The 26560-nt window shown below is 44.0% G+C and overlaps 4 protein-coding genes across 7 annotated transcripts; 2 read left to right on the forward strand and 2 right to left on the reverse strand.

Moving 5' to 3' along the window:
- Positions 1-793: 793 nt before the first annotated feature.
- Positions 794-4076, reverse strand: vtna (vitronectin a). 2 transcript variants are annotated; one of them, XM_031573182.2, is made up of 9 exons: positions 3923-4076; positions 3567-3686; positions 2705-3304; positions 2282-2421; positions 2018-2174; positions 1775-1927; positions 1384-1622; positions 1083-1350; positions 794-986 (listed from the first exon to the last, which is right to left on the reverse strand). In XM_031573182.2, exons 1-9 carry the CDS (start codon positions 3981-3983, stop codon positions 865-867), a joined length of 1860 nt encoding a protein of 619 aa, XP_031429042.1. In that variant the 5' UTR covers positions 3984-4076; the 3' UTR covers positions 794-864. The 2 variants fall into 2 exon arrangements, with proteins under 2 accessions (XP_031429042.1, XP_012680666.2); XM_012825212.3 differs by having other exon boundaries at positions 1083-1622.
- A 3749-nt stretch (positions 4077-7825) lies between these two features.
- Positions 7826-13383, forward strand: sarm1 (sterile alpha and TIR motif containing 1). The gene is made up of 8 exons (XM_012825219.3): positions 7826-9092; positions 9211-9829; positions 9996-10208; positions 10407-10498; positions 10612-10938; positions 11336-11525; positions 11647-11768; positions 11941-13383. Exons 1-8 carry the CDS (start codon positions 8638-8640, stop codon positions 12053-12055), a joined length of 2133 nt encoding a protein of 710 aa, XP_012680673.2. The 5' UTR covers positions 7826-8637; the 3' UTR covers positions 12056-13383.
- Positions 13384-13585: 202 nt separating this feature from the next.
- On the reverse strand, positions 13586-18869 carry slc46a1 (solute carrier family 46 member 1). Its single transcript, XM_012825242.3, has 6 exons — positions 18588-18869; positions 17643-18034; positions 17050-17510; positions 15219-15302; positions 14851-15007; positions 13586-14323 (listed from the first exon to the last, which is right to left on the reverse strand). The coding sequence occupies exons 1-6, from the start codon at positions 18867-18869 to the stop codon at positions 14257-14259; spliced, it is 1443 nt and encodes a 480-aa protein (XP_012680696.1). The 3' UTR covers positions 13586-14256.
- On the forward strand, positions 18548-23081 carry LOC105898222 (rab proteins geranylgeranyltransferase component A 2-like). 3 transcript variants are annotated; one of them, XM_012825241.3, is made up of 2 exons: positions 18548-18680; positions 20928-23081. In XM_012825241.3, the coding sequence occupies exon 2, from the start codon at positions 20942-20944 to the stop codon at positions 22979-22981; it is 2040 nt and encodes a 679-aa protein (XP_012680695.2). In that variant the 5' UTR covers positions 18548-18680; positions 20928-20941; the 3' UTR covers positions 22982-23081. The 3 variants fall into 3 exon arrangements, with proteins under 3 accessions (XP_012680695.2, XP_031429044.1, XP_031429043.1); XM_031573184.2 differs by lacking the exon at positions 18548-18680 and adding an exon at positions 19100-19181; XM_031573183.2 differs by lacking the exon at positions 18548-18680 and adding an exon at positions 19241-19433.
- Positions 23082-26560: the final 3479 nt, after the last annotated feature.

The raw sequence follows: 26560 nt of genomic DNA on the forward strand, positions 1-26560 counted from the left end.
TAAAGTATTAACAGAGAAATTACAAATTTAGGGCAAGCACTGGCATTCTCTCTCACACACACACACACACACACACACACACACACACACACACACACTGGCATGACCTCACTGTGCCAAGTAGTGTTTCTGAAACACCTCACACACCGTGCATGCTGGAACACCCCACACACTTATGCACGTTTCTGTTACATGCAAATCTTATTTTGATTTGTACTTGTGCGGTTTCCAGGGTGCACGAGGACAAGTGTGCTCATCTCTGACTTCATGCCAATATCAGAGGGTTACCAGAGAGGGAGACGAAGGCACTGCTCTATAAATCAATCACCATGTACCGTGTTGGCTACCATAAGATCCAGACCTTGCATCTGCCTGTGGTTGTCAGGGTTGCACCCAACAGCTATGAGTACACTCACAGAATGATTTGTGATTGCATACTGAGGTATTGTTTCAGTTTTGGCATGCATTTCAACACATTTTGCCACATATACCTGTTCAACGGACAAACATGACCGCATTTGCTGTAATGGGCATACTGCATGAACTGCATGAACTTTGCTCAAGAGTATTGTGAAGTAGGTCAGAGACATTGATTTCCAGCTGCAGTGGAAATCAACCACTGGAAGCCCAACAGACAGAAATCCCAATATTTTAGAAAGAACAAACTAAATCTCACTAAGATCCACCTGATCACCATATCTGACGCCCACTGGTTCATAACTCATTAAAACAATTGTAGCTGTATTCTGCCCCACATTATATCAAGGATTAATACTGGCTTGAGCTCTTAAAGAAGGGTACATTCGATCACTTTATTTGTCAGTGATGTAGTCTTTGATGTGTGGTAATCTTCCCTCTTCGGGCTCACTTCTTCTCTGCACCAGGTTTCTCCTTACACCCAAGCCAGTATTTGCCAATGGACCTTGGGTATGGAGGACTTGCTGGGTCAACTCTTTTAGACTGCAGATCCACTCTGTAGTACTTATCTGAATAAGAAATGAAAAGAAAGAGGTTTGAACCTACACTCATTCAAAAAGCAGTACTGCTAATATTTTGTGATTGCATCTCATGGGACTTCGTACCTCCTTTGAAGAAGTACACACTTTGTACCGGCTGACTCTTCCGCAACATGTCGAGGAAGTAGTCCTCCCGAGGGTCGTGTCGGTAATCATAGTCATATCGTCTCCTGTGGTCGTCTCTCCACCTGTCCCTCTGACGATCCTCTTCGTCTCGCCGACGATCCGCTTCGTCTCGCCGACGGTCCTCCATGTCTCGCAAGCGGTCATCGCGGCCCCTCCCCATGGACTCCCTCCCGATGTTCATCCCTCGCTCAGCGAACTCCCTCCCGATGTTCATCCCTCGCTCAGCGAACTCCCTCCCGATGTTCGCCCCCCACTGGGCCATGGGCTGCCACTGCGGGGAGCGGTTCTGCCTGCGCCGGGGCACCCACTGCTGGTCCCAGTCCTGCCCCCACTGCTGCTGGTTGTTGTTCCTGTTGGGGTACTGCCTTCCTGGGGGTCGCGGGGCGATATAGAGCCTCCCCGCCATCACGCCATCGATCGGGGCTTTGAGCCCTTTCCAGTCCTTGTTAATGAAGTGGGGACCATGGTGGTGCCCTGGGACTGAAACAGCAAGAGATTTAAACCAGAGCCGTTTTTGTGGAGTAGTGCAGTGTGGTGTGTCAGAGCATGTCAATTCATTTGACAGTTTAAGCTAAATGAAGGTAATAAATAGATAAAATCAAATGTTTAAAAAAGCATTGTAATTGACTTACATCCTTCAAAGAGGGTGCTGTAAAGCCCATCCCAGCTGTCATAGTACATGTTGGTGTACTGAAGGAAAGGCACAGAGGGAGATCTTAAGGACATCTGTATGCATTCCTCGTGAGTTGGCTGATGTTTGAACTCATACTGGTAATATTGATCGCCTGTAAAAGGAGTCAATTGAGTAGTTTTAAACAGGCTGAAACACTTCACTTTATGCATCAGTGCTTTTGGTTTCTAGAAGTCTACGCCACCTTTGAAAAAGTAGACTTTCTCTTTGCCATGGTGGCCATGTGCAGGGGTAGAAAAGGCAGCATCTATATCATCAGGTATCTTCTCAAACCCTACAGTGAGGTCTCGCGGGTAGTCATCATCCAACACCTCATCTTCAAACCGCCAGTATTTATTTCCCTTCAATTTGAAAGAAACACAGTTACATAACTGCATCAGATAGTCTGATTTATAAATCTTGCATGGATTATGACATGGATAAAAATGCATGACAATCAATATGATGCCTTGAAGATGTATGTTTTGCCCTGGCAGTTGATGCGGGTGAAGGCAGCATCTATGGGTCCAGATATTCCCCACACATCCTTGATGAGTCTGGGGTAGCCTGGCAGCAGTGCTTTGTCATCCAGCCCAAAGAAGTACTCCCCTGGGGACACAGACACGTATGTCACATCACACACTCTGAAGGTGTATTTAATCGGGGGTTCAACAGGACTGCGACTCTCTGTGTCCCCTTCCCAAGTTAGCTCGTAAAATGAGCACAAGGGTAATTAGGATGTGGTAACTGTGTTAGCCTAGATGACGCACTGCCTATGTGTCCATAGCTAGTAGGGTACTTAAAACATTGCAAGTTCAAGGGTTGAAACTGAGTCGAGCACCACAGTTTACACTTGGGTATCTCTGATTTGACAACATTAATTCAAACTCACCTCTGAATGCAAAGATTGTGCCATTCTTTAGTTGCAAGAAGGCATCAAAGGCTCTGCCACTACAAGCATTCGCATCCGGATCTAGCGCATGTGTTGGCTTTGGCTCAGGAGTTGGAGTTTCTTGCTCAGTAGGTGGGATCTCTGTGATGGCAGCAGCAGAGGGACTGGTTCGGTCATGATCAGTGCTGGTAAACATGTCAGTGGTACCTGGCACCGTGGCAGTGATACTTGGAGCCTCAGTGGTGCTTGGCGTAGTTATATGATTGATATCTGAAACTTCGGTGGTGCTTGGCGCAGTTATATGATTGATATCTGGAACATCGGTGGTTCTTGGCGCAGCTACAATAGTGGTATTTGGATCATCAGTGGTAATTGGAGGAACAACGGTGGCAAGAATATGTTCTGCACTCTCAGGGGAGTCGTGTGTGGGGCGTGGCGTGGTGCCTGCTGTGCTGGCTGCTTCTGTTCCTGCTTCTGTGGCAGCCATGGGAGTGCTGAAGGGGGCTGGTTGCCTCTCTCGTGATTGGGCCCTCCCTGTGCCCTCAGTGGTGTTCATCTGCTCATCGTCATCCTCAGCAAACACAAATGTGTCTCCACGGACTAGAAGAAGGGAGATAGTATTAGCTCTACTATATCAGACAAGATTGATTTTTCAACCTCTTTCTTCAGATCAAATGCAGACAGAAGTGAGATATTATATTTTTGATATTATATTCTTTGTATTCTTGCACAATAATATATTTGCATTATCCATATTTAGTTGCGTTTATTTTGTGTACATTAAATATTGTGAGGAGTTATAGTCTTCAGATGCTGTAGACTCTGAGCAACTCAAAAATGATTGACAAAACTCAGGTCTTACTGTGCATACGACAGGCGGTCTCGTAATCCGAACAGCAGCTCTTGTAGTATCTGCACATGGAGTCACACTGGCAAGTCTTCCGAGCATCAAAGCCATACTCACAGCGGTTCACACATGACTCTGATGCACAAGGACAAACAGCAGTTCAAATAAACAACCTCAACCTCATAATCATCTTCCCAGGACCATCATGCTCTTTGGATGATTTTCACAGGGAACATGTTTGCACTGACTCCAGGTTTTGCATTTGCACATTGTCATAACCACAGTGATGTGAACACCAAAACATTTGCTCTCCATATGAGTGATCAGGTCGATCTCTTAAGGTGATTAGGTTTAAAAGCATGGTAACGTACCTTGTGAGTGACATGTAGCAGAAAGCACCGCCAGTGCCAGTAGAATAAGACCTGGCCTCATGGTGAGAGCCTGTCTGTCCAAATGCTAAAGCTGGAGGATCTGCTGCGATCTATGTTGGACATGGCTGGTCATTGGGGTCCAGAGTCATTCACCCTCCAGCTGTTTACTTAAGCTTGTTTTCCACATATGTTGCAATAGCAAACTTTAAACACACACCCACACACACACTCACAAACGTACACATACTGGTGTGTATAAGAGGGAAAGACCACAAATGAGGACAGAGTGAAGATAGAATAAAACAAATGCTAAGAATATAATCAGCAAATTCTCCAGTAACGAAATGGTTCATTTAATCTCATCACAACTAAACACATATATCATTTCCAATATCAATAAAACTGGGCAACAGACAGCGGATGTTTTACTGTGAAGGAGGGCCTTTATGGATCCTGGGTACAGCATGCAGCGTGTGTTGCCTCGTCATAACCATATCCATATCCATAGTCCTCATCACCATACTCTACCCACCACCATACTCTACCCACTCATTTTGTCTTTTTCTTCCCCTCCTAGTGTAGACTATGTTCGCTGTGGGATGCTGCTGTAGTCCCCCACTACACTGTCATGTACTTATTCCAAACCATACTCTGTGCTAGCATTTACCTGGAATGTAAATAATTGCCACCATTGACATAGTTTTCTGTTCCATTACTCTACTTACCCTTGTAATAGTAACCTTACGAGCACACCCACTAAGCTGTTCTACAACACATGAATACTCTCTCCCCAACTTATCCTCTATCAGCTTTGTATGCATCATGTATATACCATATTATGTTTGTATTTATTGTGTACATTTACCACATGTACGCTAGCATGCTTATCCTAATACGTGTATGCTTTCATCTGCCATGCTTCTGATTGTTTCCCCTCCCCTTCTCCCTCCCCTTCTGGTTTAACATGTTTTTTACTCACACAATTCAGTGTGCAGTTTGCAAGCCTGCACATTTAGGGCGATTGACAAAGCCTTGACTAATTAACTAATTTGACTTACTATTTCTGAACTGTCTGCTTTTCTGAAAAAAAAATGTCAATGTTTTCTAAGTCAAATCAAACAGGTCATTATGGGTGAGCTGTAAGCTCTTGCAATCCTTAGGTATGTTACAATACTGATGACCTACATATCAATCAGTGACTGATAGTGCCATAGATCTTTTATTCATCCTTCTGGACTCCATGACCACGAATAGCCTGCAGCAAGTACCACAAGGCATAACATATAGCCAGGGTTGGGAGTATTACTTTAAAAATGTATTCCGATACAATTACTGATTACCTGTTAAAAGTTATTTTTGGATTTCCTCAATGCCAAATGTGCAAATGAAGACAACAGAAAAGAGACATCAATAGCCTTATCCACTGTATATTGGTGGTTTTCTCCATTTTGATGCCTGTGATGGATATTAATGCTGAAAAACATTGGTCCAACCTTGAAGACAAAGACATGTACTGCTAAAGTCATAAACTGTGCAACTCAATGGTCACATGCGTTTCATGAACCGGTTGTGCTATCCACAAACCCCTCCTAAAAGGGCACACACCAGCTTTTTCAGATGACATACTTTCTGCATTTCTGTAGTAGTAGTGCTATATAGATAACATCTGGTGTGGGCATCCTACTTATTACTGAGGGAATTAACTTAGTATGCTACAAATATCAAAATGTACTATATTGTCATAGCTACTGTATGTGTTAGACCACAAACTGAACTCAATACTAAATATGTAAAGCTCTTTTTATGTGCCACTGTATTGGTAGGAATGTCAGGATATCCTTTTTGGGCCCAAATGCAGCATTTCACTTTTACTAGTGAATCACTCATCAGTTGCAACAACCCAGAAGAAAGTATGAATCATTGAAAATAAAAATAAACCGGTCATCCCCCACTTTTCTTACCCGTAGTTGAACATTCTCTCACTGTCAACAGTTTTTACAAACAAATACCTTGCATAATTTTACACTTTTAGCCCAAATGTAGCCTACTGTCATAAGCCTCTCGAGCAGACATAGTTGTGCTTGGAAGGTCTCTCAGGGATGTCCTGCTTTGTACAGTCACCAGGTAACACAAAACTATAGGATCTCTGATTACAGAGCAAATACAAAGTATTGTAGAAACTCCAAATGGTTAACTATTGCCCCACTCCCTGGAATTGGGCACCGGGGGAAGCCCTGGACACTTTCCAGTAGTTAGATCTTTCAGTAGCATGTGGCATGAGGAAGTACACTGGCATGAGGCGGGACATGCCACTGATCCGCTAATCAGCGGCATCGACCGTTGACAGCCAATTGCATGGCCAAATCTCTCAATGTTGGATAATTTGTCTCCGTGCAGGAGTTTAAAGTCGCTCCAGACCTTTCATTATCAGGTAAGAATACCTTGAGTTTGCAAGGTTTATTTTTGTGGTACATTGTAATACCTGTGTTTAATACAACGTTTGTGCAGTTACATGCTTTGAGTTTACCTCAGAGGAAGAACTCTGAGGAGACACAGACAACTGCAAGTACTGCAGACAAGTTGTCATGTGCACAGCAGAGCACATGCGGGTTCGACATTTAAAATATGCCATATATTTTGTATCCAGTGGCAGTAGTGAGTGTATTAAAAACCGCATTCTTAAACAACTTATAAATTACTTTTGCATTGAATTACTAATGTGGAAGTGGAGGGGGAGATGAAAAGGTGCCATTGGCATTGGCAGAATGTCCTGAGGTTTAGCGAACAAGGTACTTGTTTTTGCATTATCTATTTATCAGAAATATTCATTGTCTACACTGGAAACAGTTGGACTGAGGAAAGACATTGTGTTGTCTGTGAAATTAGTATGTAATTGCTATTTGTGCCTACCAGGTACTGCTGTACCTGCTGCAACTACAGACGGTAATCTTTTTTTCTTTTGGGGTAAATTGATTTCTGCCTAAAAAAACATTCATAATTCATAATTTTTTGGTGTGTATTTGTGGTTTGTTTGTTGTATAGATACCTCACCCCTCTCTCCTGAAATGGTAGTAGGGCAACCCACTCCAGAAGTTGTCAGGAGTTTTGTTCCGAACAAATCTTGGTGGAGCAAGCCACTGAGTTTGTCCCAGCATGAACAGGTATCAATATGAATGAATATGAACTGGTGAAGGGTTGCTGATGACTACATTGATGTGGTCTTGTACTTGTACATAGTTAATGTTGAACTTGTATAAAATGTTTAAAAAGCTTCTGACAGCTCCAAAACACTCTTGGCATGAGTGATGAGGAGGAGGTGGCATACACTGATCGCATTGCATTAACAAGAAAGGACTTCATCACACTTGCTAATCCTGTAGAAGTTGCCGGAAACGTAAGGACATCATGACATACTAACAATTTGACAGTGTAGTACAGTGTTTTGTGGTATAGTGTCCCTTTTTTCCCATAGGTGCTGAATTTGTGCTTCCAGCTTCTACAAAAAATGGCTAGTCAACAGGTAGCAAAGATCTTTTAACAGTTTTGGAACACTCAAGTCAGCATATTTAGCTCACATCCACACTGATACCTAAAATACTTTTTAAACATTGACATCTTTGCAGCTGATTGCCATGTGACTGTCACCTGGTTGCCCCCATATTCAGCAGACCCCATGGATCACCTCCCTGTATGTACCAATAGAATGATTCACAGTTATTAGTTATAACATTTTAACCACGAACTTTAAATTAATCCTGTAAACACTTTTCGCTCAGTATTCGTTCGTGCAATTTACTGTCAACAGTCGATGCTGCTGATTGGCGGATCAGTGGCATGTCCCGCCTCATGCCAGTGGGCATGTACTTCCTCATGCCACATGCCACTGAAAGATCTAACTCCCTCTCACACTTTTCCACGCTGAGCGCTGTTAACACGCTCGCTATTAACTGGGCTGCAACTTTTTAGCCATCCGCTGGGGGCAACAACGTGATATGGGGATGTCTAGACGCTCAGCTGCTCTGTTGCTGAGGGAGATTTCTTTATCAGGGCCAAAGTATCACTGGAAGGCGGTCCTAGCGGGGAGGATGCTCAGAGATGCTTGGTGTGCAGAACGATGAGAAATGTGTCTATATTTAGTTTATACTGAAAAACGATATCAAGGGTCGCCAATTCGCGTCTTTGGCGTCTTCTAAAGAAATAACAGACACTGGCCAAGACTGAGGGCTAAGAAGCTTTCTTTGTTTTGTGTGAGCTAGTGCTAGCAAGAGGGAGTCATATTCAGCTGTTTGTTTTCTATTCTTCCGAAGACATAATTGAATATCATAATCCGAATTGTGAGGAACGGCTGGGACGTTTGGGCAGCTTTCTGACTTGCTATTATTGTGGGTTGGATCTTAATCAGTGCTATTTGGTAACGTATGGACTCTATTGGTTAAAGTGACGGACAAAATTAAGAGGTAAACAACAGCAAGGTTGGTATCAGGTGGATGATGGGCCTGCGATTCCGAACAAGCGTTTCCTTGTGATGATTATTCAAATTCCCGTATTGCAGGCATCAGAACCAGGCAAAATCTCTTCATTTTTAGTGAGGCTATGTGATGCATTCTTTTCCAAAGTAATTCATTTTTAATGCGTTATATTAGTCCATATTATCGTTGGTTTCTGTGTCAAAGGGCTGTGACACGATTATCTAGTGGAAACAGTTAGCCCATTAGATGCTCTTATCTCTCGTCGTGTACATCAGCAAGCTCTGCCAATATTTTTCAATGTTCAGTTCCGAGAGACTCACGGTCCCTGAATATGTCAGTCGCTTTCAAACCCGGAAATCAAGCCCTGACATCAGGGCTGTCTCACCGGGTATCAGCGCTGACGTCCAGTCAATGCTAGATGTTTCTCTGCCAGCACTGCGATCAGCTGTCAAAACGTTAAAATCAGCCAAGGACACCTCCGATCTGGAGAAGACCCGTCAAGCAATCGCTGAGATTTATCAGCTGGTAGAGGAAGCCTGGGTTTTACCTGAATTTGGACGCCATGTTGCTGAGGAGATATGCAACAGAATACGACTGGATGGTGGTTTGGAGGTGCTCTTGCAGCATCTCCAGACACCTGCAGTGGAAATCACCTATGAGTCGGCCAAATTACTGGAGCAGATTCTGGTGGCAGAAAACAGGTAGGATGTTCGTGTAATCATCAGGTGACATTATCCCCATGACCTGTCAAATGTATAAGTGATAGCTTGTTAGAAAAGCATAGACCTAATCAAAGTATGACATCTCCACATTGTGCAGAGACTACGTGACACGCATGGGTCTGGGCGTGATCCTGAATCTGACCCGGTCTCAGGATGATGCCCAGCTGGCCCGCAGCGTGTCTGGCATCCTGGAGCACATGTTCAAGCACACGGAGGAGACGTCCGCCCAGCTCATCTCCAACGGGGCCCTGGATGCCCTGCTCTTCTGGTGCCGCGGCACGGACCCCACCGTGCTGCGCCACTGTGCCGTGGCGCTGTCCAATTGCGCCATGTACGGAGGTCACCGGTGCCAGCGGCTCATGATCGAGAAGCAGGCGGCCGAGTGGCTCTTCCCCCTGGCCTTCTCCAAGGAGGACGAGCTCATCCGCTTCTACGCCTGCCTGGCCGTGGCCTTGCTGGCCAACAACAAGGAGATCGAGAAGGAGGTGGTGAAGTCCGGCACGCTGGAACTGGTGGAGCCTTTCATCGCCTCGCTGGACCCGGACGAGTTCGCCCGCAGCCTGCTGGACAGCACGGACTGCATGCAGGGCCGCACAGCCGCCGACCTGCAGCAGCTGCTGCCCCTGCTGGATGGAACACGGCTGGAGGGGAAGTGCATCGCCGCCTTCTACCTGTGCGTGGAGACCAGCATCAAATCTCGCCAGCGGAACACCAAGGTGAGCCCCAGCTCCAGTCAACTACCGTGGCATGTGAATTGTAACATGGTGTTTCTGCTGAAACTGAAAACGACTTCCTCTGGAACTGGGGTTAAAAAGTGTTACAAGTAGTAATAACAATGATCTGTTCTAAAACACACCACATCTGGTGTATATCTTCATCCAGATTTTCCAGGAGATTGGAGCAGTGCAGAGCCTGAAGAGGATTGCCATGTATTCCAGTAATGCCACTGCCTGCTCTCTTGCCAAGCGAGCCCTGGGCATGATGGGAGAGGAGGTGCCACGCCGCATCCTCTCCTCTGTGCCAAACTGGAAGAGTGGGGAGGTGCAAAGATGGCTCCAGCAGATTGGCTTCAGTTCTTACTCAGAGCGCTTTCAGGTCTGTGCAGCAGAGACTGAATTTATCCTCCTCTCTACTGTTCTGCCAGTCTCTCATGTTGTGTTGAGCTGGACATGTCCAATGGTTTGTGACGTTTGAAACAAGGGGGATATCAAATAGTTGCTGTTGATCAGTAGGGAGGTCAGGGATGTTGTTTGCTACCATGGCTTTTTCATCATTGTCATGGTTCCTTTTCAGGAGTTGCAGGTGGATGGAGACCTGCTCTTGAACATCACAGACGAAGACCTCCGCAATGATCTGGGCATGTCGTCAGGGCTTACTCGCAAGAGGTACTTACCTGCAGTCCCTCAAATGTGCTGTGGACCCTTTTAATGAGTTCATTTGTACAGAACCGTGTCCAACAGCTGTTACACCCGTATGTGCTGTGTCTGTGTGACCGCAGATTTCTGAGAGATCTCCGTGTCCTCAAGATGTATGCCAACTACTCCACGTGTGATCCCAACAACCTGGCCGACTGGCTGGCAGACGTGGACCCACGCTTTCGCCAGTACACATACGGCCTGGTCCAGTCAGGGGTTGACCGCAAAAACATCCTGCACATCAATGACGAGCAGCTCAGGACCGACTGCAGTGTAGAGAACGGTGTGCACCGGGCCAAAATCTTGGCTTCCCTGCGCTACCCAAACAAGGCCTGCCTGACTGATGCACAGCCTTGTGGGCCGGACGTCTTCATCAGTTACCGCCGCACCACTGGCTCCCAGCTGGCCAGGTCAGGAGATGGACATACTGGGGAATTGGTTTAATGTTTTGTTGGCAATGGCCATAGTTGGAGCTGCTTTCTTTTTTATATTTTGTTATCATTTTGTCCTGTTTTATGTCATATTTTTTCCCTTTAAATCCTCATCACGGGATGTTTTACATCTTTTACATTTTTGTCATCATCACCTATGCAAGTTCTGGGAATCACTTTGGTTTCACACCATATATGGGTGCTGTATTAATTAGTTACTTAATGTCATGGAATGCACTGAAATAAGTTATACTGTATAGACTTCCTATTCAGAGGATGGCTATCATCAGTGCTTCTTATGATACTACTGGTTATTCAAGACTCCCTCCTGCACCTCCCTCTGTCTTTCTCTCCCTTTCTCGCTCCCTCTCCGTAGCCTGCTGAAGGTGCATCTCCAGCTCCGTGGCTACAGTGTGTTCATCGACGTGGAGAAGCTGGAGGCTGGCCGCTTTGAGGAGAAACTGATCCAGAGTGTGCAGCGAGCACGCAACTTCATCCTGGTACTCTCAGCCAACGCCCTGGACAAATGCATGAGCGATGTGACCATGAAGGACTGGGTGCACAAGGTCAGATGGGGACTGTGGTGGTTTTTATTGCGCTCCTAAATCTCATTTTCATCTTATCGTTACGTCATGTGACATCTGGATATCTGCTAAAATGACTAAAAGGCTGCCTTAACCCGTGCAGGAGATTGTCACAGCTCTCAATGGGAAGAAGAACATTGTTCCGGTCACAGATAACTTTATGTGGCCTGATCCCAAGACACTACCAGATGATATGAGCTCCATCCTCAACTTCAATGGAATCAAGTAAGTCAACTTTGGACATTAAACATGTTACATTACGAACTATGTATTTCATTCCATATGCTTTATTGTTATATTATTTTATACAGCCTCTTTGTTTTTTTCATGAAAGATAACTTGTGTTACTTGTGAACAAGCTTTGCGATGAGAACTCCCTCTGTTTTCAAATGCACAGATGGTCCCATGAGTATCAGGAGGCGACCATAGAGAAGATCCTCCGCTTCCTTGGGAGCCCAAGCCAAGACCAGCTGGACAAAGCCAAGGACCCAGAGTTACCAAAGCAGGAATAGGTCCAAAGGTGGCCCACCAGGACCTGGTACACATGGCCCAGGATTCAGTCTGTGTGGCCTCTGTGGCATCAAGCCTGTTCCTTCCATGAACCCTGGGTTCGAATCCGCCTCTCTGTCTACCTGCATGTAACTAACAAGATGAGTTTTAGCAGAGATGAAAGAGGCCAGCTTCAGATAATACAACTCCCCCGTGTTTTGACCCCTACCTATGTACTTAATAATTCATTAGCTCATTCAACTTATTTGCCTCTTAGTTGTATTACTAGGCAAATACAGACACTTGATCTAACCCAATGGGGATCAAATCCTGGAAGTTCCACCTTTGGCTTTCAGTCCTACTAACCTTCTAGTTCAAGGTTGGCCTCTAGGCCAGGTCAAATATGAAGAGCTCAGGGGTCCAGTCTCTTAGATTAACACTTCGAATACCTTGTCACTCATATTGCCTCGGGTGATCTGAGAAGGATGTGCTGCCTACCTCTCAGGGTGTGAGTATGAACACGATATTTTATTTTAGGTGCCTTGACTGTAGCCAGCATGCTTTTCTATCCCATCCTCTTTATTGGAGTTCAAAATGTGATGGGGGTTTAGAAGTTGCTTTGCGAATATAGGAATAATATCAGTTTGAAACGCAAAGTCAATCGATATATGAAGGAATTATTTAAACATGAGAGGCATGAAGTTCTGAAACGCATAGCTTACATGTAATCACAATATAACAGACTTACCAGGCACTTGAGTGTAATGCATAGGGATTGCCCTTAAAACAAAACTGTGTATATAATAAAATATAGCAGTAACAATGACTAAGGAGGTCGGTATCACTCTGAAAATAAATCGTCATGTCAATCTACTAATCTACTAATTTGTCGTCTGCTAATGCTCAAACGTATCAGTTAATGGAAAAACATGCAGTATTCACCAAGAAAGAAACAGGCCTACATGAACCACACCATATAGTTTTGCAGTACAACCACAGAGTTGGACAACTCTAGCTATGTAGATAGTCTGTGTCGCAGTGTAAAATAAGTGCCAGTACAGATAAAAGACACTTAAGGCACGAGACAATACCACTTATTGACATAATATGTCAGGGGGATTCACTGCAGTTTCACTGTCCTGATGTTATTGGCTTTTGCCTATGTTGGGGTTTATTCTGTTGCCTTAATGTACAATTGTTGTTCTTGTCTGTCACATATAAAGATCAAATATTGACGATGGTTTGTGCATAGAATTTAATACAAGATAGGACTTGGACATTCAATAATCTTACAATGCTGTAAAAATCAAAGGTAATAAAAATGATCAAGTGTTTGCCAGACTCAACATTACAACATTGTCTTCATTGTTTTCATCTCAAGTAAACACAGGTTGCAGTCAGCAGTTCACACTAGAGGTTAACAGGAAGCATGTGATATTTGATCACCCCCCTGTGGGTCAGTTGGCCACTACACACTGTGGGTAAACACAGACTGGCCTTCTGTACAATCCCCCCCACCCCCCCCCCCCCCCCCCCCCCCCCGGTCAGTCAGTCATATGTTGTGTTGCGATAGTTCACATAGTTCAGGCGGGTCAGTCTTATATAAGCACACAAAGTGGGATTACGGAGAGGAACAGGCAATCTGTCTATGTGCTGATGACATGTCTAGACCCTAATCGCAATGTTACTGATTTTGTTTACCGATAAAGGTACTGTAAAATAAATATTAATTAATGAATTCACAATGAATATAATAAACAAGTACGTTTTCATCTCGAGTCTGCAGGCTACCAAAAGGAAAGGTATATAGTTTACTGTATGTCTAATCCCATTATTACACACCTCAGTGAGAGGACCAGACTATTTTTAGTGTGGTAAGACCTTCACATTAGACCTTCACATTTTGGAATACAAAATACAAACTTTAACTGTAACCATTCAATCGTTACAGTTATTTAAAAGTAAATGATTAGTAAAATGATGGCAGAATTTTGTGTAAAAATGAAGGCACACATACAAATATGCACAAACATATACACACCATTTTCATTTCTTAAGTGCAAAAAAGTTATCATTGGTTTGGAGCAGCTTCACATTCCCTTTTGTGTGGTTAAACATCAGTCAGCCACTATCTATTATTATCCAATAGTGCACCGCTGTTTGGTTCCCAGAGCTAACATACCTGAGCTTGACAGACACTCAGTTCTGCAGAACACTCTCCACTCTAGCATTCCGGAGACGTTCCGGAACTCTCTGCATTCTCCGTCCTCCTCTGCTGGCAACGGAGTGTCCTGGAATGTCATAATCACAGTCATTCCGATTCCCTCACCCAGGCAACAAGCAATCATCTTACAGGAAAAAATAATAGATGTGCTTGAATTACAACCCAGTTATCCTTGACTATCTTGGAAGTCAACATGTAAATTCGGCATTGCATTACTGATTCAATAGGATCAATAATTCAACAGCAGTCAGAGAGAGTCAACAGTCTTAACCCCAAATAACAATAAATATCAGGAACCATAGCCATGAAATTCAAGCCAAATAAAAAATTGGCACACTGTTGATATCTATGTAGTAAAAACACAGACACATTCCACTGATTACCACTGATTTACATACATATGAGAGAGTACAGAGAGTGCCAAACCAATAGTTTAATTAGTGGTTGATTTGAAATGTTTAATATGCAGAGGAGAACCAGTGGAGTGGAGAATGTGGTGTACAGACAGTGCTATTCAATCATTTTGTCACTACAATGGACAGGTGTACATCTCCTGTGAGTAGTTTATGCACAAAAGGGTTACAATTTCCTCACCCAATTATTCCAGCGGGAAGAAGTAGTAGTACAGCCCCGAAGAGGAAGGGAAAGCCCTTCATGATGTAGAGAGTTGCAGGGTACAGGGAGTTGAAGACTCCGTTAGACACCAGGGAACAGAGTCCCTCCACACAGGCCACTGATGCAAAGAGAGCTCCTGCAGACAACCAGGTGTTAGTTCACCTCAGTAATGAACCAATGTCCTGTACCAATCACAATTCAAAGATCTAGTCCAAGCCGAAAGAGTACAGTGCTCTTGACCAATGCTGGGTGGATGCACCATATGCAAGTTCACCCATCTGTAATTCTTTTTGACTGAAAGTACTTGATATTTGACTTAAAATGAATGTTTCCACAATTTCATTTACCTTGCTCGGAAGGGTCCACTAGCTTGGAGAGCTTTGATCGCAGAACTGGAGTTGAAGCCATGAAGAGGAAGCCGAGTCCATAGCCTGAGAAACACATGCTAAGGGTGTTAGCATTGCTTACAAAACACATACAGGGATGGAACACGGACAAACATTTCTGGACACTGCTACATTCCACCATTATACAAACAACGAGCGAGCTGCGACATTGCAAACATGATTCCCATGCACACAATAAACACAATGTAACATTCTTAATAGATAAAACAGACGACCAAAGGTCTGATCTACTTACTGTGTTTTGTAAACACACAGTGATGCAAACGGGACACACAAAGAAAACAAAATTCAGATATATACAATCTATCAACAATTGATTTACAACTTAGCAGCAGTCTCTCTGCACGAGTGTTCCTCGGTTCATGACATTCAATATTCACGGTTCATTCAAGGAATTCACAGTGTGTGTGTGTGTGTGTGTGTGTGTGAATAAATACATCTTCATTGGGACTTTGGCATCTTTCTGTTCTAACCGGACAACCTGTGGTGATTGGCACCTACTAGAACAGGCCTTAGTTCCCCTCCAGTCAGAGAGAGCACTTTGGGATTCAATCACATCCCCCTCCTTTTCCAAACACATAGTAACATTCTTAACAGCTAAAAAAAACGACCAAAGGTCTGATCTACTGACTGTGTTTTGTACAGTCTTGCAAACACAAAAAACACTATTGAAATGTATAGAATTTACTTAACAGAAATGTATAGAATGTATTTAACAGAAATGTATAGAATGTATTACACAATCTATTTACAACTTAGCAGCAGTCTCTCTGCACAAGTGCTCCTTTCCAAACTTTCACCAACTAAAATGTGCGGTTCCTGATTGGCTGTTTCTTGACCAGCCAATCCAGCCTGTCCACTGAAGGTATTGTATTTAAAAAAATTCAACTAGCAGCCTTTATATATTCCCAAAAGCTTCATTATTTCAGCATAGGGAGAACGCTAGATGGCAGAACAGACAGAAAGAGTACTTTAGTCGAATTCACTCCCCAACCTGACCCTTGAGCTTTACCCCTGGATGAGCCTTTTAATGGGGAAAGCCTGCACTGAAAGAACCGAGTCATAAAAACATGTGGGTCTATTGCTCTTTCAGATCCGGCTTTATCTCTGAGTTTCCTGCCATGCACTGCACTGAGATAACAGTAGATAATGTGAAGTCATTTATTTACCTTCAGTGCAGTACAAACATTCGGTTCCTTTGACTTGTAAGTCAACAAGTGGTGGGGCATAATCATCGGTTATCATGATCTCTCTACGCCTGTGTTTATCCTCCATCAAACCAAACACAACTTAATGATGTATCTTCCCATCAGAATGGTTTATCTCATTGGAAGAATAATATATGGATAGTGACAAAAGTGAATAGGATTATTGTAACTTCATAATCATAAGAAGTGCAACAGGAAATGACACTGTATAAAGCCGAATGAGTGAAATAAGCATACTAAAGGTACAGTCTGCAGTTCTAATCCAATACACTTTTTGGCAAATTCAGCTGATCGCTCCTCACGGTCTTTTCCTAGCTGTCCATTCAGTGTGCACCCTCTGGCGTTTGTGACTACACAACTCTGTCCTGTCCTGACTGTAAGTGGAAAACAAACATAGAGGCTCGGACCAAGCTACAAACAATTCCAGCCAATCAAACATTTCTTCAGGAGCAGATAAGCAGGGGGTGTAATTTGATTAGCTGTTGAGCTCAAATATCGACAAACTTTCACCAGAATCGCAGACTGCATCTTTTAGCCACCCAGTATCTTTGACCATATTATACCTGTAAACAAAAGTGCGGTGGTGTTGGCCACAGAGATGACCACCAGCCCACACATGTTGGAGGCCAGACCCACGATGGCCACCCAGGAGTCCTCCAGGCAGTGCTGCATGGCCCTCAGCCCTGCCAGGCTGCTCAGGTAGGTCAGGTGCTGCACCGCCGAGCCATAGCCAATCAACTCCGGGCCCCAGCACAGAGGGGCGCTGAGCTCGTACAGCACGTACAGGTCCCGGCTGCCGAAGTGTACAGTGACCACGATGAAGAAGCAGAGGGAGTAGAGCCACAGCTTCAGCCTGCGTCCCCCCTGCCCCGGGGTGCTGTAGAGGTGGACGACGGCCCGGTGGTGCTTGGTGGTGAGCAGTCTGGCCCCAGGGTCGGGAACCACAGACTCAGGCACGAAGAGGTAGGCATACAGGGCAGATGCCAGGCTGGTGGCCAGGACCAGCCAGAATGGGTTAATGTACCTTAAACAGGACAAACAAATGCAAACTGTTATTGAGGATGCATACTTTGTATGTCTTGTTGGACTTTTAATGAAATCTCCTGTCAAAATCAGCTACAGATATTAATTAAAGGTGGAAAAATTGGGCATATACCCTTGTGCCCGTCGCCACTGTCCCCCAATGATGCTTGCAAACATGCCAGCCACACCTATGCAGGCTTCCAGTATGGCCACTCTGAACGTGCGGGAGACTCTGTCACTCGTGTCAGCCACATAGGCAAAGCAGCCAGCTAGGATAGTGTTGAAGTCCCCAGTGAGGCTACTGCAGAACCTACCCAAGAGGAACCAGGCCACTGGCAACTTCAGGTATAGCACCACTAAATAAACAGCAGCTTGAACCGCCAGGCCAAGACTGGGTAAGATCAGAACTGGGCGCCTGCCAGCACAGTCACTCCAGGATCCAAATAGGGTGGCAGAGAAAAGGCTGACGAAAAAGCCTCCCAAATTGATGTACAAGTTCCAGTGTGCCGTCATGGTCTCCACCTCCTGGGAAAAGAAAAAAAAAGTTATGTTCTGTTGCATTAAGGACTTGTTATTTTAAAAGATTGTTTAAAAGACCAGTATACTGGTGCATTCATGCATCTTGTTCTATCACCCATAATATGCCCCCCTTTATGAGCCGAGGTTCTGGTTTCTTCCTGTTAACAGGACGTTTTTCTACCTTTGTGTTTGCTCCAGGGGGGTTCAGGCACTTGGCTCTGTAAAGTGCCTTGAGACCATTTGATTGTTTTGGTGCTATATAAATAACATTGAATTGAATTTATCTTAGTTTCAATTGTTTCTATCTATTTCATGGACTGAAAAATTTAAACAAATTCAATGTTATACTATAATTGTGGGTGTAAAAGCATTTTCATCTTTGTCAAAAATATTCCAAACGGAATTATGAAAACGGGAAAATATTACTTTACTGGTAATGCTTCCTACTGGCAACAGGGTGAATGTCGTTGAATGCAGAACTGTATCGGCTTCCGTAGAAGAAACCATCCCGCTTGTTTACATTTTTACCAGAGACGTCAAGGATTTTGCTTTTACGTACCTTCTCGAGAGGATCGGGCGGCCCACTGCTGTTGTTACATCCTCCGGTTTTTGTCCCGTTGTACCCCAGATCTTCACTAATGCGATCCCACAGGTATTGTGTGCAAAGCGGCATTTGAAGTGCCAATGAAAACATTGAGAGAAAGAGTACAGGCTCGACAGACACTGAAAATGGACAGGAGTAGGGTGGAGCTGTCAGACAAAGATTTCTTCTTGATTTATAATTATCTTGAGACGAATCTTCCCCGCCAGGAAGGATTGCATTGGTGTCAGAATCTTCCATGGCGTTTTGATTCAGACGTTTAAAGTGAAATCAGTTTGGCAATACTGTTAGGTTGTTGTGGCTAGCTAATGTTAGCTAAGCATTTCCCCTCTATGTTGAAAGCGTAGTGTGTCTACTTTGCCTGTACCTTTGCTACGTTATACTACTCTAAATGTTCAAATTGCTCGACATCTACGACGACGCAGCCGTCCAAGGTTCCTGGTGTTTGCGAAACTAAAATTAGGCACGTGATGGTCGTGTGCCATATGCTAACCGCTCCAGCTACTGTTTCTCTCCGGAAGTGGACATGACATGGACAAAAGCACGCAGATGGTGTAACCATTTCGTTTATATGCACGTTCATATGATGGACTATATGGTTAGCATAGTTTGTAGAGTAAACTGAGATTGAAAAGATTTGTTTTTTTTTGCTCTCTAGAAATGCTATATTTTTTGTATTAGCCTATTCATGTAAAGTGAGAACGGGCCCTAAGAAAATGGGCAGATTTTGGGCAGATCAAATGCTTTCGTGTCAACACCCTCTTTTATGTTCCTTGGCGCTGTTGTAGTCGACATACAAGAGAAGTGAGTAGGCTACACGTCTGTGCAATATTACTTAAATGTCAAATGATTTAAAATTGTTTCATTTTACACTAATTGCATTACTCCTAAGTTGAATAGGGTATTTGCTATTGTGTCAAATTTAAAGCTAACAGTTTAGATGTACTATATTAAAAATACAGGCCTCACAGTCAGGCCTGCACCTCATTATTCTGAGATTCCAATCTTTTTTTTATCTCGTATGTCCACCTTTTTCAGCTGCTCTTTGCTGTAGGGGTTGCGTTGCTCTACTTTTCTCTTCAAAATACTCAAAAAGTCGTTTATTGAATTCAAGTCAGGCAGCATACATAATTAGTTTTCTTCATTTAGAAACTCTTGTGTGATTTTGGTAGTGTGTATTGGATCATTATCATGCTAGCATATTCATCTTCTGCCAAGCTTCTTGAGACTTCTGGAGCCATCTTGTCAGCCAGTATTTTGGTATATCCACAGGCATTCAATCATGGTGCCATCTCTGAATGTCCGGCTGAGCTGAACAAATGATCTTGGTTTCATCTGACCAAAGAATGTGCTCCCAATAGTCATCAGGCTTTTCATGCTCTTTGGCACAAATCGCCGTCTATATAGGTTGATGTCCTTCGCACTGTCCGAGTGGTCACAGAAACTTTGATTTCCATTGATAACCCCTGTGCCAAGCACTTGCCCATCTGTTTTTCAGAGCTAGATTGTAAGTAGCGCACTGTCCATGGCGTCATTTTAGGAGGACGGCCATAGTGGCTCTGATTAGTAGTAATATGGGTTGTTCTATACCTCCTGATTACTGCTGCAACTGTGTTTAAACTGATTTTGAGTTGGTCACCACCAGTCTTCCTGTATCCTTTTCCATCTTAGTGAAGTCTCACAATCAGATTTTCAATTCCTGTGGCATTTTTTTCCCGTGTGGAGTCATTATCCAGATAGACACAGCTCATAGGTCCAAGAGTGAGGAAGTTGTGATGTTCACAGGTCATTTTATAACCATGTGCATGCAAGTAGGCTAATTGGAAATGAGAGGTGTACTCAATTTAGTTTCAATGATCACAGGTTTTCTGAATTCACTTTTGTTGCATTGAGTTTTTACTTTGAGGTCTGTATTTTCAACAGTATTTTCTTAAGCATTGGTTTTTGATTGTTCAGAACAGGAAATGCTATACTTGTCAACCTAGAAATAATGCAACTATTGAGAGGTGATACAATCAATTGTGAATCATTTGACATGTAAGTGATATTTTACAGGGGTGTACTCACTTATGTTGTATACTGTATATGTTACTGGCTGGCGAAGAACAAACTAAATCCTAGCACTGCTCATGTTAAAGGCTTAATGCAGATTTAGGCAATCTCGTAGGAACCTAATCTGATTTGTATCTTTTCCCCTTACAAAATCTAATTTTAGTGTTATGTAATAGCACTGTATTGGAGTTTGTAGGGTACAATAACATCCTGTAATGATTTCTTTAATCTTTGTCTTTGTCAAAGGTTTTAAATTCAAGATGGCATCCGACAATCTTCCATCTGAATTTGATGTTGTCATACTTGGCACTGGCCTCACGGAGTCCATCATTGCATCAGCATGCTCCAGGGTGGGGCAGAAGGTCTTGCACATTGACCGGCGGAACTACTACTCAAGTAAATGGGCCGGTTTTAACTTCAACAGCCTACTGTCCTGGATTGAGGAGTATAAGAGTCAGCAGGGGTCTCAGAGCACAGAGGATGAGGCGGAGTGGAGGAAGACACTGGAAGATGGGGAGGAGGTTCTGCCTCTCAGCGCTGATGACTCCTTTATTACCAACTTGGAGGTCTCCTGCTATGCCAGTTTAGAGGCTGAAGAAGAGGTGAAGGAAAACGAAGAAGCGACTGAGACATTATCTCCTGCAGCACCTTCACCCACAGAACCTGAAGAGGAAACGAAGGGGAAGGGGGAGGGGGAGTCCAGTCCTGACGTCACACAGGAAACCACAACCAGTGGTGAAACTCAACACACCCAGGAAGATGGCGGATGTGGTGTTCAAGAGGAAGGGGCCTCGCAAGATGCCGGCCAATCAGAGGAAATAGAGCAGAAGGAACAACAGGAGGACACCACAGCTGGCCCACCAAGTTCAGCTAAGGAGGTGAAGAAAAAGAAAATAACTTATGCTGATCTCGTGAAGGAAGGCCGCAGGTTCAACATTGACTTGGTGTCCAAGCTGATCTACTCTCGCGGCAGCCTGGTTGATCTCCTGATTCAGTCTAAGGTCAGCCGGTACACAGAGTTTAAAATAGTCACCCGCATCCTGACCTACCGCCAGGGCAGAGTGGAGCAGGTGCCTTGCTCTCGGGCAGACGTGTTTGCCAGCAAGCAGTTGACCATGGTGGAGAAGCGTATGCTGATGAAGTTCCTCACCTTCTGCCTGGACTTCGAGCAGCATCCTGAGGAGTACCAGGAGGTCTCTGACCAGCCATTCTGGGAGTTCCTCCAAACCAAGAAGCTCACAGAGAACCTTCAGCATTTTGTCCTGCACTCCATCGCCATGGTGACAAAGGAGACGTGCACAGAGGACGGCCTCAAAGCCACTCAGCACTTCTTGCGTTGCCTGGGTCGCTACGGCAACACACCCTTCCTGTTCCCCTTGTATGGCCTAGGTGAGATACCGCAGTGCTTTTGCCGGATGAGTGCCGTGTTCGGAGGGATTTACTGCCTCCGCCACTCCGTCCAGTGTTTGGTCGTGGACAAGGAAACTAACGGATGCAAAGCTGTCATCGACACGCAGGGGCAGCGAATCAGCTGCAGCCATTTTGTGGTGGAGGACAGCTTTGTGAGGCAACGGTGGAAGAACACTGAGGAGGGGCACATCTCTAGGGCAGTCCTCATCACGGACAGGTCGGTGCTGCCCGCTGATTCTGACCAACAGATCTCCCTGTTGACGGCCCCTCCTCTAGAGCCTGGTGGTCCAGCTGTGCACGTGGTCGAGCTCTGCTCCTCCTCTATGACCTGCATGCCCGGCACATTCCTGGTGCATCTCACCTGCTCCTCCAAAGGAACCGCCCGGGAGGACCTGGAATCTCTCATCGCCCAAATGTTCTATGTGCCCCCCAGTCCCGGCGAGGAACTTGCAGAGGGTGATGAGAGGAGCGGCCGACCGACAGTGATGTGGGCGATGTACTTCAACATGCTGGACATCTCCAGGATGGACGGCAGCAACGGCTTTGACCTGCCCAGCAATGTGCATGTCTGCACAGGCCCCGACGTGAACCTGGGGTGTGACTACTCCGTCAAGCTGGCTGAGAAGATTTTCCGCCAACTTCTGCCAGAGGAGGAGTTCTGCCCTCCTGCCCCCGACCCTGAAGACATCATATATGAAGGAGTGGCACCCCAGGGGGAGGGCTCAGGCTTCGAGGAGAACCCCAAGACTGAGGGCTCACCTCTCCAAAGTGAGGCTGATGGCTTAGAGAACCACCCCGAGTCTGAGAAGGAGGCGGCAGAAGTGGAGGCTCCCATCCAGGAAACGCCTAAAGAGGCTCTGAAAGAGGACGCCTCACCATCTGAAGAGTAAACCTCACTCTTCTTCATTCAGAAACTTCTCCTTCCTAAACCCCCACCTACCACCTTACCAGCCGCCCACCCACTGACCCAAACCCCCACCTACCGCCTTACCCCCACCTACCGCCAAACCCCCACCTACCGCCTTACCAGCCGCCCACCCACTGACCCAAACCCCCACCAACCGCCTACCGCCAAACCCCCACCTACCGCCTTACCAGCCGCCCACCCACTGACCCAAACCCCCACCAACCGCCTACCGCCAAACCCCCACCTACCGCCTTACCAGCCGCCCACCCACTGCCCTAAGTCCCCCCCCCACTGTGGAAATAGTGTCACCAGAAGCAGTGACTCACAGTTGCCTCAAAAAGAGGACGTAACACAAACATATAGTAACACAAGAAAAGCTTCAAGACTTGCATGACCCAGCTGTGACCTGGAGCTCAGTTTTCAAAGTAATATGTTTAAAAATGGTACCTACAGGTATATACAGTTATATCAAAATATGTACACCCCATGTAGATCTTCGCACTGTATGTACTCAAAATGAGTCAAAGACATGCTTGGTTACACAAGAGTATCATACAGAATAGATGACATGACCCTTGATTGCTAAATCAAGTTTGTCTTGCAGTACCATTTTACCAGCCACATTGATTACTCTCCCTGAAGTAATTACTGAGGATTTGGAGGAATCATAATATCTTTGATGGTTTTAATGTCAACAGTTTATGAACGGGTCTGATCTCTTTGCATTTTGCCTTTTTATTTATGTGTTTTCTTTTTTACTTCTGTCTGGGCATAGTTCTCACATTTTATAAATTTCAGAAGGCCTTTTGTTCTTTGTTTACAGTTTTTCTCTCTCACAGCTATTCTTGTTTGACAGGGTATATTGTTGTCAGCCATGGTGCCTGGAGCTGTCACACGCAACTGATTCTAAAAACTCAGTCTGCTGCCCAATATCAGCTTCGTCAATGAAATGATAGACTCCTCTCTTTCAGCATACTCAGCCGAAAAGAAGAATGCATGAAATGAGTATGACATTTATTTTCTCATTCAATTTTGTGGAGGTCACTTTGAGATCACTTCCTGGCTAATCCCTGCTTCATGGAAGGAGTGGTATCCTGTCCATTTGAAACCAATGTTAGAGAAACATGATACGTTTTAGTTGAAGTGCCGTTGTCATTCAAGCGGTTTCCCTTGGTTGCTGTACCCGGTAGGGTTTGTGGCTCATCCAGTTGAGCTGATTTGAATAATTGGCATGTGTTGATTCAGGTTACCACTTGTGGTTTGCACAGCTGTAGTTTGTTTTGGCTCAGGGGAATCTGTGAATCTGTGAGAAAGCTTTGAGTCAAGTCAATAAGTCTGTTGCCACCTTCACAGATCCTTTCAGCTGTCTGTTTGTGATTTTAAACATTTAAAATCTATACATTGTGGGACTATCATTTTACAAATAAGTATGCCTACTTTGGTGGCCGTACTTAAGTTGAAACAAACATTTATTTGCTGAATTGAACTCCAATACTGACATAAACATTATAAAGGTTCTTGTGCAACATATTTGGTTCCCATGCCTTTTTCAGTTGTTTGTTTGTTTGTTGTGTGTTTTTTTTTTTTTTTTCCCAAGCAGTTGGCATCTGGCAAATAATATTTAACCACATGATCAATTTGTTTTCTGTATGTGTCATTTTAGATGGCTCTCCAAGATGCACTGTGTTCGCTTCGATATGTAGTATTTATTCATTTGAAGAGATTCGTGTATACCTTCAGTATCTAATTCTGAGGGTTTCACATACATTTATATTCTGTGCTGCAAGCACAATATTTATTGGACACAGGACACCTGTGTGTTACACACCTAAGGAAGTCTTCAGCCATAAGTGTCAATATCATAAAACTGTTTGTCTCTCTCTATGTTTTGTGCATGTACCCAGTATTTAACGTATGTTTTTGTGTTTGAATATAATAAAGTCTGTATCTTTACCATCAAATGTTTGTATCGGAGATGAAGCTTTTATAGGGTGATACCATAGACCAAAGACCTATCAGAGGTCTAAATTGGTTGAAGGGCTTAAAGTTGGATTAATTGGATGTGGAGTGAGTTTTTCTCTTGATGAAAAGTAATATATACACAAGATAAAACAAACTAAATGGAAAACAGTCAAATAAAATAGCAAACCTTTTTGATATTTAAGAAGATGAAGGTCCAAATCCAATTTAAATATGATTTGTGTAGTTCAACCTCAGGTCTTGATTTTTTTTTTTCATGATGTTTCATCTCCTGTGTTTGTAGTCAGTCTTCATTGCTCTGAAGCACCTGAATGGTTCACACTGTCCCTCGCAGGTATGGTCATATTGGAATAGAAATATTATCAACCCCCTCCGTGAAAATGTGGACTGGTAAATACTCCTGAAATACTCCTCAATTTCTACACAGATTGCCTTGCCATGGTTGACAGATCAAATGTGCCTGCATGGTGGGTTGCCACATTTTCTGAAAATCATGATGAAAGATGTTGAGTGGTGATGAATAGGATCCAAAATATCAAAGAATATGACTCACTATAGTGTAGTGGATTCCAGTTATTGCTGTTTGCGTTATCTGTCAAAACAAGTCTTGTAAATAATTGTGATCTTGTAAATGCCACCATGTTATGACAAATGTGAACTAGTTTGGCCGGTACTGGGTTTGTGTGAAGATAAATATGTAGCAACCCAAACTAATGCAGGGAAATACAAATAAATGCCAGTGGCAATAATATTCTGAACATACAGTCCACAAATGTTTTTTCTACAATTTTGGTCAGTGACAGGGGATTGCTCTGCTTAAATAATATTTTAATGAGTCAAAATTAATAATCCTGTCATTTAGTATTAATATTTTTTTGAAAATAGGATTTTCCTCATGGACAAATAAAGACTTAAAGCAACACTATGCAACAATTTCCTACTTTTTGTTTTTAATGGGCAACTGGTTTTGGTATCTTCCGATTCCGTTTGATGGTATATGTTCATATAAAGGACAGATTAACACCTGTTGTTCCCACTAACCCTTCAGGCTATGTACTACGTTTTTCTGTGGTCGGGGACGGCACACCCCACCTAAATTCAAGAAAAGACCTCACAGCATGACGTTGCCAATTATGTCACCAAAAGACCAGCTAGCATGCTAGCAAGCTTTTCTCAGTGCCAACTGTGCTGATGTTGGTCTTTGCCAGGTTTGTGCTTGCCTTATGGTTAGCTCGCTAGTTTTGGACCAAGACTCCTTAGAGCCACTTTAATAGAGATTACTCATTGGCACTCACGTGTGGTGACAGACAGAGTGGCTGCTCTCATAATGCTGACATTTTCTTTAATTCTACACACAAATGTATTTTTAGTCTGGAACAAATGACTGCTCCTCATCACCGTTCCACAATCTACGCTCACCAGATCAGGCCCAAACTTGTCCCTGAAGCAAAAGCTCCCAGCAGAAAGAGATACACTTTAATTCACATTTAAATAGACCAACAAAAAATGAAATTAAGGGGATTCAAAATAGTACTTGATACACAGGTTGTATCCCTCCTGTTGTCTTTTATGGTTCATAGTT

This window comes from Clupea harengus, chromosome 9 (assembly GCF_900700415.2).
Source record: "Clupea harengus chromosome 9, Ch_v2.0.2, whole genome shotgun sequence".
NCBI classification, from domain to species: Eukaryota; Metazoa; Chordata; class Actinopteri; order Clupeiformes; family Clupeidae; genus Clupea; species Clupea harengus.

Excerpts from the sequence above, each read along its gene's own strand:
- sarm1 (XM_012825219.3), top strand. The coding sequence starts at position 8,638 with ATGCTCTTATCTCTCGTCGTGTACATCAGCAAGCTCTGCCAATATTTT. Across the intron at positions 9,093-9,210 it reads ATTCTGGTGGCAGAAAACAG|AGACTACGTGACACGCATGG; the intron begins GTAGGATGTTCG and ends CACATTGTGCAG. Across the intron at positions 10,209-10,406 it reads CTTACTCAGAGCGCTTTCAG|GAGTTGCAGGTGGATGGAGA; the intron begins GTCTGTGCAGCA and ends GTTCCTTTTCAG.
- LOC105898222 (XM_012825241.3), top strand. The coding sequence starts at position 20,942 with ATGGCATCCGACAATCTTCCATCTGAATTTGATGTTGTCATACTTGGC.
- vtna (XM_012825212.3), bottom strand. The coding sequence starts at position 3,983 with ATGAGGCCAGGTCTTATTCTACTGGCACTGGCGGTGCTTTCTGCTACA. Across the intron at positions 2,422-2,704 it reads CACAATCTTTGCATTCAGAG|GGGAGTACTTCTTTGGGCTG; the intron begins GTGAGTTTGAAT and ends CTGTGTCCCCAG. Across the intron at positions 1,623-1,774 it reads CAGCACCCTCTTTGAAGGAT|TCCCAGGGCACCACCATGGT; the intron begins GTAAGTCAATTA and ends TTGCTGTTTCAG.
- slc46a1 (XM_012825242.3), bottom strand. The coding sequence starts at position 18,869 with ATGGAAGATTCTGACACCAATGCAATCCTTCCTGGCGGGGAAGATTCG. Across the intron at positions 15,303-17,049 it reads CACCGCACTTTTGTTTACAG|GCTATGGACTCGGCTTCCTC; the intron begins GTATAATATGGT and ends TGTGTTTCTCAG. Across the intron at positions 15,008-15,218 it reads AGTGGACCCTTCCGAGCAAG|GAGCTCTCTTTGCATCAGTG; the intron begins GTAAATGAAATT and ends GGTTGTCTGCAG.